The sequence below is a fragment of the Diabrotica undecimpunctata genome, chromosome 1 (genome assembly GCF_040954645.1).
Source record: "Diabrotica undecimpunctata isolate CICGRU chromosome 1, icDiaUnde3, whole genome shotgun sequence".
Taxonomy (NCBI): domain Eukaryota; kingdom Metazoa; phylum Arthropoda; class Insecta; order Coleoptera; family Chrysomelidae; genus Diabrotica; species Diabrotica undecimpunctata.
Genome location: NC_092803.1, coordinates 105,748,965 through 105,761,500, shown reverse-complemented (window position 1 = coordinate 105,761,500; position 12,536 = coordinate 105,748,965). Strand labels below are relative to the sequence as shown.

Below are 12,536 nucleotides of genomic sequence, written 5' to 3'. Positions count from 1 at the left end.
TCATTAACGCTACTTAAATTTAACTTTTTAATGGACCCCATATCAAGTGGATAAAAGTTATTCCCTACATGGTTTATTCCGCTTTTGAAGCTTTTAATATCTATGTTATTTAGGTGGATCAGCAGTATTGCTTGATTTATTTTTTAATTATTTTGACTACAGTTTTCTTTCCTTGATGTTTTCCCTTTGTCATACTAATTCTTCTGAGTTTTGTTTTACTACATGAATCAGTTATTTATGAAACAAATTAAGTCATAAAACTTAAATTTTATAGGAGAAACAAAAAACCGTTTCCAGGAGATTAGATGTTATAAATTATTTTAAATATATAAAATACTGACAATAGGGTTTAAATGAAATATGACAAGGGTAAAATTACAAAATTTTTAGTCTTAAGAATAATTTTTCAATTAAATGCTATGACGTAGTATGATTAATAAATAAACATAGTTGTTGATATATATATATATATATATATATATATAAATATATATATATACATATATATATATATATATATATATATATATATAATATATATATATATATATATATATATATATATATATATATATATTTTATCTAAAACATTTTTTTTTACTAAAGACACCGAAGTGTACTTACATTAAAATCTGGTCAGTAAGACCAATTATCAATTTGTTTTTAACTTAAATTACTAATGAAATCTTAAAATTAGGTTTCTACTCACTAGTATCTTTCCTATTATTTCTAATAACTAGCATTAAATTTAGCATGCATACTCATCTAAAACATAAAAATAAGGTATTAAACATGAAAAAATATCAAGTAACTATTACCAAAAAACATTTATTTGCCTTTATAAACTTAAATTACTTGTATGACGTAAGAAACTATTGCCTATTGGCAAGTTGGCCAGTCTTCTAACGTATTTTAAAATTCTTTGTGCTCTTCTGGTAAGTACTGAAGTGTCTTCTTTAAATCCCCTATCTTCTCTTTCAAAATGGTATACTTCACTTGATAAGCTTGAGTAGTAGGTAGTTGAACATCATACTGCCCTGGTTTTTTTTAAGTAAACGTACTCCTTATAGCGTCACCAACAAGATTACTAACAGTAACAAACAGTACCAGACAGAGTGAGCCACCATTTTTGAAAATTAAGAATGTCTGTAGTATAAACTAGCTTTACTAAAAACTTATGTTTCTTACCAGGACGTAGTATTAGTTTCATAACTTCTATGACAGTGTAATAGCGATCTATTCGATGTAATACACGCTTAACCAGACTAAGGTTTCTATTATTTGAGAGGAATGAATGACTTCTTAAAGGCAATCTTTAGAAAATTTATTTGAATTGGCCCATGTCTGTAATGCCAAGAGAAAACGTATCATCGAATGATTTTTGTTTTATCCTGCCTCAGTTGTCACTGTACAGGTACAAATTTTCAACGCTAGACAAAGCATAAATATTTGAGTTATCCAATAGAAAGGAGCAAACTTCGTTTGGTCCTTTCTTAGCAAGGCCTTCATAGTATAGGTAAAACATAGCAATTCCATCACCAACATTATGCATTATGCATTGAGAATGGAAGCACGGATAATTGCCTAAAATAGCAAATTTCCTGGATAGGAATGCATGGAAGTGAAATATTCTGCATATAGTCGAATGTTAAACAAAGTGATGTGCCCTTACTCGCTTTACATAGTTCTGTTGTATCCCTTATATATTTATAAAATTTGTTACTCCGTTTGTTGTGGACAAGAAATTCGACAGCAGCAACACGTTCTGCACTATCGTTAAGTGTTTTGTTTTTTAGTCTTAACGTTAGTCTTTCCTATTTAGCACGTGTCCAAAGCGGTCTCTCTCGGTACACCTCTCTTTAAAAATTTTGTAATAGAATGGATTTCCTACTTTTGTGTGAGAGTACCTAGTTTTAAAAATATTATACATAATTTTTATGTTCAGAGTTGAACAACATTATTCGATTTCTTGCGTAGAATAATGACTTTTTTTAAGGGAAAACATTGAATGTGATCGACTATTTGAGCAACAGTGTTGGATGGAATGGTTTTCCTGTTATTCTGCTACCCTCTCTTGTCTTCAGGAGTTTTTCCCAGAAGTAGTAAATTTTTTAAGCGATTAATTTTAATTGATCTTACATTATGGAGGCTTTCAAACGCTTTTTTGCAGATTATTATTTTACGTTCTCCCAAATGAACGTTATAAACAAATGAACTGGTTCTCTCTTTAAATGATCTTTTTCTCGTCTTTGATTTTTTATAGGTATAGCCACAATTAGACCCTGTAGAATATCTTGTTCGTTTTTGGTCATGAAAAAATATATGTTCCTCAAAATATCCTGACTTAATATCTTTTATAAATAAACTGAATCAAATACGGTCTGTTAGTGAGGGACCTGTAATAGTACTTAATAATATGTTTCATCAGCAAATGATGCGCCTATGTGTAAACATTAGTTTTTTGTCAAAATGTGAATTTCTGGAATTGGGTGAATTAATATGTTTCATAAATAACTGATTCACACAGTTTCCATTCTTATATTCAGAATATTTTTATAGTTGGTGGTGCTTCCCATAAATAATGTCCGAACCATTTTGCTACTGGCTGTTTTATTTTACATTTTATATCTTTTTTAATTCTCTTATGGTTCAGTTTTTTATGATTTTTATTATTATTTTTTTATGTTATGCTAAAATTTAAAGCGATTTAGTTTATCTAAAAATACTGGTTAAAAAGAACTTCGGAGTCATGAAAAGTACAACACTCAAAAGAAAAAATTAAATTGGGAAATATACGGGACAAAGAATGGAAGGACTATTACAAGGAACTATTATCAGAACAAAGACCACAATTCATTGGAAAAGAAAACAGGCGAAGATGAAGCAGATCCCCACAACAAGAATAAGAAATAACAGATAGGGAAATGAGAACGGCCATAAAAGCAATCAAAAATAAGAAAGTACCAGGACTTGGAGGCATCTCACCTGAGCTTATAAAATACGAATCAAAAAAATTACACCGGATGATACAATGGATATTTCACAAAGCCATAAATGGAGAACCGCTCCCAAAGGAATGGACGGACTCATATATGACATATATATTTAAAAAAGGAGATAGAAAACGATGCGAAAACTACAGAGGAATAAGCGTAATATCATCAATAATAAGATTATATGGGAAGATACTGCGAGAAAAGATAGAGCAAGCGATAAAAGGCAAAATAGGGAAGGATCAGGCAAGCTTTACGGCAGAAAGATCATGCATAGACCACATATACACACTGGAACAACTGTTGGAAAAGAAAAAAGCAAACAATAGAGATATACATTTGACGTTTGTAGATCTGAGAAAGGCGTATGACTCTGTACCAAGGTCAGAACTATGGAAAGCAATGTAGAAATTAGAAATACAGACGGAACTCATAGAAGCTTTAAATGCTCTGTATAAAGAAAATAAAGTGTCCATTAAAATTGGAACAAAAATCATAGGAGACTTCAACCACAACAAAAGGGCTCCTGCAGGGTTGTTCCACATCTCCAACCCTATTCAAAATATACTTAGAGAAAGCCTTGACTACATGGAAAAGAAAATGCGAAGGCATGGGAGTACCGGTACGGAACGAATACCTATATACGCTAAGCTTTGCAGACGATCAAGTCAAAACGACCTCAGCTACATGATGAAGAAACTACAAGAAGAATATACCAAGTCTGGCCTAGCCCTATTAACCTCGTGAACACAGAGTATCTATCTACAAGTGAAGAAGACATAGAAGATCTACAGATTGATGAAAACGTAACAATCAAAGGAAAGGATAAATTCAAATACTTGGGGTTAATAATCACGAAAGAGGCAATAACAGAGAAAGAAATTACACAAAGATTAGGACAAACAAGAACAGCAATCTGACAACTTAACTCATTATGGTGGGATAGACACCTAAATATGAAGACAAAAACACAGATTTATAAAACATTAGTGCGAAGTAGTATGACATATGGGGCTGAAAATTGGATCATAAACAAGTAAAATAGCAGTAAGATAGTAGCAACAGAGATGGAATGACTGCGAAGATGCTGCAGAGTAACAAGAATGGATAGGAGAAGTAATGACGAAATAAACCAAAGAACATGAATAGAAACAGACATACTAACATATATAGAACAAAAAAGACTAAAGTGGTATGGACATGTAAGAACAATTAGCGACAGCAGATGGATAAAGAGAATAACCGAATGGAGCCTCATAGGAAGGAGGAAAAAAAGACGACCCCGATAATCCTGGAGGAACGAAGTAGACGACGCCATGAAGAAGAGAATAAGAGAGGCCTTAACGATGGAGAATGGGAAAACAGAGAGAGATGGAAACGGTTAAGCGAGGGAAGGCAGTGAATACTGTAGCATCCCTGAATATGTATATATATATATATATATATATATATATATATATATATATATATATATATATATATATATATATATACAAACAACACAGTTTATTAGGGTTGCAGTCAGAAAATTGGCCGGGATGTTAATGAAACACTCTTATGACTTTTTGTCTAGCTTTCGGAATGGTTTTATTCCTTTTTCAAGACATAGTCGTTGAGATTATTTATAAAAGCATATATATATTACAATATATATATATATATATATATTACTATATATATATATATATATATATATATATATATATTACAATACTTGTTTACAATAATTCAATAACAACTACAAACTTCGTAACATATTTATATATATCATCATCATCATTGGTGCTACAGCCCTATAAAAGAGCCTCGACCTTCCCAAGTCTATTAAGCCAGTCAGTTCTATCCGTTTCCAACTGTTACTAGTTTGCTGTGCCTATTTGTCTACCATCCTCATCTACACCATCCCTGCATCTGAGTTTTGGCCTACCCCTACTTCTACTTCCCACAGGTTGCGACATATGGATTCTTCTAGGAGGGTTGTTCTGCTGTGATCTTGCCAGATGTCCTGCCCATCTTAGTCTTCCTATTTTTATAAAGGATACTACGTCTTCACCACCAAATATAAGTTTATATCTGTGATATATCTTGTAGTTGTACCTCCTTCTCCAAACACCATTTTCACAGATACCACCGAATATTATTTATTTATTTATTTATTTATTATTTATATATATATATATATATATATATATATATATATATATATATATATATATATATATATATATATATATATATATTTTGATCTTCTAAACGTCACAGAAATGTCAGGAATTTTCGAGGTCATCTTGAGTGATCTAACTCCTTCTTTTTCGTCTAGGGACTTTTTCTATATGGAATAAATCTCACGGAACTATCGTAACAAAATTTATGTACCTTTATTTTCGATCAATAATTTAGTATTGTATTTATTAGTATTATTTTTATTTTGAGGTTACCTAGACTCTATCCGCTGTAATTATTTTTTCTTTTGATTTGCTAATAATTTTCGTAGGATGTTTAAACTTTTTAACTTCATAAAACATATGTTTTATACACTATTATCTTTATTTTTAAATTTTTCGTCATGTCTTACTATTATAGTAGTTTTTATTTGATTTTTTATTAGCTCCGTTGATCCTTCTTTCGCTACTAATTTGTTAGATAAGATATTATCCAGTGGTATTTTTGGTTATAAGCAAAATAATATCGTCGAAATAATGTTATATGTTAAGTACTCTGTTGTTTATACTTTCTGACTACGTAATCTATAGCAAAATCAAACCGTGTATCTGACAGGTGTTTCCTTGTTTATCACTTTTATTTATTACAACTGGGCAGGTCTACTTAAAAAAAAAGAACACAAATAAATATTACGCCATACAAATACAGTCGTTTAATAAATATTGCATAAACGATAACGGCAAAACAATATAATATAAGTATCTTTACCCAGAAACTGAATTATTAATATTTATTTGAACAGTAGCAGAATAAAAACAACTACAAGATTTCCCTTTACTTAGCCTTATAGATATTGATATCTAACCTTACAACAATGTTGGTTGCTTATTTTATTACACCTAATTCTGACTGAGTTTTTCTTCATCTAGAAAGGAGGAGCTAATACCGACGGTTTTGATATTGCAAAATCCTATAAAGTAACGATAAAAGACAGTACAGTAACAAACCAAGATGACTGTATCTGCGTAAACCAAGGTCAACATTTATTATTCACAAATCTTCATTGTATTGGGGGACATGGATTAAGTATTGCAGCAGGATTATGGAATACCTATGAACTGAACACAGTCTACAACGTAACTTTTTCAAACTCTATAATGGAGAACTCACGTAATGCCATTCACATTAAAACTATACCAGATGCTAATAAAAAAGGCGAAATCACCAGCATAACTTACGATAATATTAAGCTTATAGGTAAGTTTATAAATCGGCTTATAGGTAAGTATATATATATATATATATATATATATATGTATATATATATATATATATATATATATATATTATTGTGATATTTAAAGTCTTGGTGCGCCAAGCAATAATTAGCTAATTAATTTTTTTGATTAATTAAAATTATTTAAATGATATGATTATGACTTTATCACAATTTTTTAATTCTTTTATCTCAGGGTTAAATTCGTGCTTCAATACCTATGCTATTACATGTGAAAGGTAAGGTCCAGAGAATACCGGAATAATAAAAAACACATATGATCTAACACTATATATTGAAATAAAAATAATGAAATAATTCACACTCAAACGTTTTCAATAAACAAACCTCATATAAGGATTCTCAAAATTTTGTTCTCCGTACGTGAACAATCAAAATTTATGGTACAAACAATATTAATTGAAATCTCAAAATCCCAAACTATTCTAACTCTCCTAATCAAAATATTTATATCCTTTCTAAATTACGTGTAGAAATTGTGTTATCAATAAAAGAAAAAAACTGCAGAAAACAAAAATATCTCTCTCTGATGATGAGTGGTCCAAATCCTTGTTCCTTGTGGACTGTATTATCTCCTCTCAACCGCTCCCTATGTAATCAGCAATCTTACACAGATTGTTGCAAGTATATCGTCCTTAATGATCTCCTTCAAAAGCACAAATCATTCAAATCATGATAGCCTTTCTCCTCTCGATAAACTGAATCTCTCGTTGGCCCGAGTGAAAAATGACTCTTGGAATATCTTCTCTTTACGATAAACTGAATCTCTCGTTGGCCTGAACAGTGACTCTTGGAATATAAGTAGAGAAATATGACTTACAATATTTTGCTGCTTCAGCTACTGTCAGATACACTAACTCCACAAAAACTCACTAACATTCAACACTACTGCTTGCTACATTTCAGGAACCGCCAGAGAACAATCACTGTTCCTCTTACAGACTTGGAAACCAACTGATTCTATCTTTTCTCTCTCCTCAATCTCGCTAAACTTTTTCCTACATACTTATCCAACCTTTTTCAATCTCCGCCAATCAAAACTCGTCACAATTCCCCCACTTTTTCATTTCGATAACAAACAAATTTTTACCTATAATTATAAAATTTCCTAAAACTTATTTACAAATAATATTTTCTATAATTCTTAAAACTAACAAAAACCACTTTCTAAAATCTCTTCTATTTGTCTCTAATCACTGCATTAATGTATTTTGGAAAACCCCGTTCAATTGTTTTTTTGTTTTCACTTAAAATTATGCGGGTCACTCAAGTATAACAAAGAAATAATTTATGCAAAGCTTATATTTTGTTTAGTACAGGAAATCCAAGGATTTAATAACTTTCCTTCTCCGAAATGTTTGTTGGATATTATCCTACTTATCTGAATTATTTTAATGTTATTGAATTTTGAAATATTTTTAAACAAACCAATATTTTTCTCGATTTTACATATCATAACAAATCCCCGCCATTTGATCTGCCGAAAACTCTTTGTTAAATTTTAAAAATGACAAAAGTTTTCTAGGATCAAATTATTTCACTATGTTATTAAAATCTACTTATGATACTGACAAATGTCGTGAATGTTAAAATACCCCGTATATTGCCTGTCTTTATACGGGATTGGATATATTTTCGTTTTAAATTTTTCCAAGTATTTTCCCTTAAAAGAAAGTTCATAATTTTTAACCACTTGATTTACTTTATTAACAAAATCTCCATGGTTTCCTAAAATCTTCTCTATTTCCTTCTCCATGTTTTTTCCACAATTTATTTTTCTTTCATCCACCTTTTGTTCACATGTGTTCACTGTCCATAATACTTCTTCACAAAATTCTGGATTCTCGTCCATCAATGCCATTTTTTCTTCTGTTTTCTTTTTATCCTCTAATTCCCTTTGGTATTCCGAGCACCATGTTTCTATTCCTTTCATTTCTCTGATGATACCTTCTTTTTCTTCCTGCTTCCATTCTGTTTTATCGTCGGTTGCCAACAATTCTTCTGTACCTTCTATTTCCTGTTTTTCTCTGGTCTCCATCTTATTTTCCTGCTTTATTTTCGAACTCTTCTTCTTTTTCTTCCTTCTCTTTTTCTTTTCTGTTAGATCTTGTTCTTGTACTTTCGGTTTATCCTCTACAGTCATATCGATTTCTTTGCGTTTTTCCTGTGCATTGATCCTTCCAGAATTTGTTTTCCTATCTGTTTGCTTTTCTTCTCCTGTGTTGTCTCGTTCTGCTCTGATTTCCAGTTTATTTTCCGAAAAATTTATGGTGATATCTTTTTTCCTCAATTCATCAATTCCCGCTATCATATCATGATTTAAATCTTCAATTACCACACATTTCATAATATGGAATTTGTTTCCCACTCTTATCTGTACTCCCAAGCCTTCGTTTACTGTCGTCAAATTTTTATTGTTTGCACCCACTAAATCAACCCTAGGAATCTTATACACAAATCTGTCCAAATTTAATTCTTTTACTAGTTTTTTATTGATTAGCGATATCTCTGATCCAGAATCAATCACAATTTTAATCGCTTTATGTTTTATAAATGCATCTAAAAATATTAGATTAGAATTAGAAATTTGTCTGTCGTTTCCTATTGCTACATGATTCATCTCCCTTCTATTTTGTTGTTGGAAGCTCTGGTTATTTCTATCGTCCCTTTGTTCGTTAGTATTCCTATTCGGAGGATTTTGTGCATCTCTATTCCTGTTGTGATTTTCATATGTTCTCTGTTGTGTGTCATTCCTGTTATCGTAATTTTGTTGTCTATTGTAATTATTGTAATTTCTCGGCCTATATTCGTTTGTTGATCTGGGATGTCGGTTTCTCTGGTCATAATTTGATGAATACCTTCTTTCCGGTCCATTATATTTGTCATGTTGTCTTCTATTTCTCATTTCTTTTCTTTTCGCTTCTTTTAATTGAAGGAATTGGCACAAACTATCAATATCTTGATAGTTTCTCAAAATCACGTGATCTTCCAACGTTTCCTCAAAATGTCTGCTGATCATTTCTACCAGCTGTTCGGCAGAATATTTGTATTCTAGATATTTTGAATTGTTATATATCTGCAAAGCATATCTTTCTTCAGATATTCCCATTTTTTCGTGATATTTTCCATTCTGTAGCTCTTGGTTGATTTCTCTCTGTTTATTTTTCCCCCAGAAATAGTTGAGAAATTTATTTTCAAAATCTGTCCAATTTTCAAACTCATCTTCCTTGCTTTCATACCATAACGCTGCTCCTTCTTTCAAATGGTTTCTAATTGTTTCTTTGCAATCGTCAAAATATCTAATATGTTGTAATTTGGTTTTCAAATTTTTAACAAACGGTACTGGGTGTGTTTTCCGAATATCCCCGCCAAACTGTATTTTTATGTCACCCGGACTTTGGATGAGTACTTCTCTCCTGTCTCCCATATCTCGTTGTTTTCTGATATCCTCAATTTGTTTTTCTATTTCTTTCTTGTCTTCTTGTAAAGCCATTTCAAATTTTGTTTCTAACTGTTCTAATTCCTTTTTCTGTACAGTCTTAATATCTTTCATTTTAGTTTCTATTTCTTCTCTCTGCATCTCTAGTTCCTTTCTCTGGCAATTTTGTATCTCCTTCATTGTATTTTGGATATCTTTAATCTCTGTCTCTTGTTTTGCATTCTTTAGGGTTATTTCTTCTATCTGTTGTATCAGTTCTTTCTTTATCCCCTCAACACATCCTTTAATTTCCTGTTCATAATTTTCCAAACGCTGCTCTATATTCCTGTTATTTAGTTCTATTGCTTGTCTTGTTTCCCGTTGGTTTTCTTCCATTGTTTGTTTTGTTTCTTGTTGATTTCTATCCATTTTATCCATTTTCTTTGATGTTTCATTTTGGTTTTTCTCTATTGTTTGTTTTGTTTCTGCCATTGTTTGTGACTGGAGTTGCATTAGTTGTAATATTTTATCTATTCCTGATAGTTCTTTTCTCTCCTCAACTATTGTCACATTTCCTTCATTATCCGATACTTCTTCCAAAATTGTTTCATCTTCTCTGTTATCCTCCTTCCTTTCCTGCATTTTACTTTGTCTCCTTGTGACAGATATGTTGTTACTTTTTGTTATTGTTTTTGTCCCCGCCAAATGTGAAATTTTACAACACTCTATATGTTTCAGAACACGACAATATTTCTCCCCAAATGTATTAAATTTTCACGACAAATATCATATATGCAATCAGTAAAATTCAAATAATTCAAAATAAATATCAAATGTACGATTGGTAAAGAAAATAAAATCAAATAATTCAATAGCAGTAAATATCCACTAACTACGATCAATCAATAAATCAAATTTATATTCCCTGGAAAAATTGTCAAAATACTTTCAAATTCAAATTCCCTCAATGTTATATGTTTTTATCTCTGGATCACCTGTACTTATTCCAGATCTCTTTCCCTTCCTTCAAATGTAAATCTGCGATATTTTCAAGCCCCACGTTTTGGAAGCCAGTTATTGTGATATTTAAAGTCTTGGTGCGCCAAGCAATAATTAGCTAATTAATTTTTTTGATTAATTAAAATTATTTAAATGATATGATTATGACTTTATCACAATTTTTTAATTCTTTTATCTCAGGGTTAAATTCGTGCTTCAATACCTATGCTATTACATGTGAAAGGTAAGGTCCAGAGAATACCGGAATAATAAAAAACACATATGATCTAACACTATATATTGAAATAAAAATAATGAAATAATTCACACTCAAACGTTTTCAATAAACAAACCTCATATAAGGATTCTCAAAATTTTGTTCTCCGTACGTGAACAATCAAAATTTATGGTACAAACAATATTAATTGAAATCTCAAAATCCCAAACTATTCTAACTCTCCTAATCAAAATATTTATATCCTTTCTAAATTACGTGTAGAAATTGTGTTATCAATAAAAGAAAAAAACTGCAGAAAACAAAAATATCTCTCTCTGATGATGAGTGGTCCAAATCCTTGTTCCTTGTGGACTGTATTATCTCCTCTCAACCGCTCCCTATGTAATCAGCAATCTTACACAGATTGTTGCAAGTATATCGTCCTTAATGATCTCCTTCAAAAGCACAAATCATTCAAATCATGATAGCCTTTCTCCTCTCGATAAACTGAATCTCTCGTTGGCCCGAGTGAAAAATGACTCTTGGAATATCTTCTCTTTACGATAAACTGAATCTCTCGTTGGCCTGAACAGTGACTCTTGGAATATAAGTAGAGAAATATGACTTACAATATTTTGCTGCTTCAGCTACTGTCAGATACACTAACTCCACAAAAACTCACTAACATTCAACACTACTGCTTGCTACATTTCAGGAACCGCCAGAGAACAATCACTGTTCCTCTTACAGACTTGGAAACCAACTGATTCTATCTTTTCTCTCTCCTCAATCTCGCTAAACTTTTTCCTACATACTTATCCAACCTTTTTCAATCTCCGCCAATCAAAACTCGTCACAATTCCCCCATTTTTTCATTTCGATAACAAACAAATTTTTACCTATAATTATAAAATTTCCTAAAACTTATTTACAAATAATATTTTCTATAATTCTTAAAACTAACAAAAACCACTTTCTAAAATCTCTTCTATTTGTCTCTACTCACTGCATTAATGTATTTTGGAAAACCCCGTTCAATTGTCTTTTTGTTTTCACTTAAAATTATGCGGGTCACTCAAGTATAACAAAGAAATAATTTATGCAAAGCTTATATTTTGTTTAGTACAGGAAATCCAAGGATTTAATAACTTTCCTTCTCCGAAATGTTTGTTGGATATTATCCTACTTATCTGAATTATTTTAATGTTATTGAATTTTGAAATATTTTTAAACAAACCAATATTTTTCTCGATTTTACATATCATAACAATATATATATATATATATATATATATATATATATATATATATATATATATATATATATATATATATATATATATATTAGTAGGGTAGTAGTATATTACGTAGGGTATTAATATGTAAGGTTTTCTTGACAAAAATTATACATGATTTAAAAATTTCACCGTGTTATTCATAATACACCCT

The 12,536-nt window shown here is 30.7% G+C and overlaps 2 protein-coding genes across 2 annotated transcripts in view; one reads left to right on the top strand and one right to left on the bottom strand.

Annotated features, from left to right (window-relative positions):
• LOC140451924 (uncharacterized) overlaps positions 1-12,536 on the bottom strand; it is an 804,624-nt gene that overhangs the window by 705,176 nt on the left and 86,912 nt on the right. The gene's annotated exons all lie outside the window — the stretch shown is intronic.
• The window catches only part of LOC140451910 (polygalacturonase-like), a 29,501-nt gene that overhangs the window by 13,790 nt on the left and 3,175 nt on the right, over positions 1-12,536 (top strand). Inside the window, exon 4 of the mRNA XM_072545869.1 lies at positions 6,086-6,413. Within this exon, the coding sequence (XP_072401970.1) occupies positions 6,086-6,413 (328 nt within the window). The remainder of the gene's footprint in view (positions 1-6,085; positions 6,414-12,536) is intronic.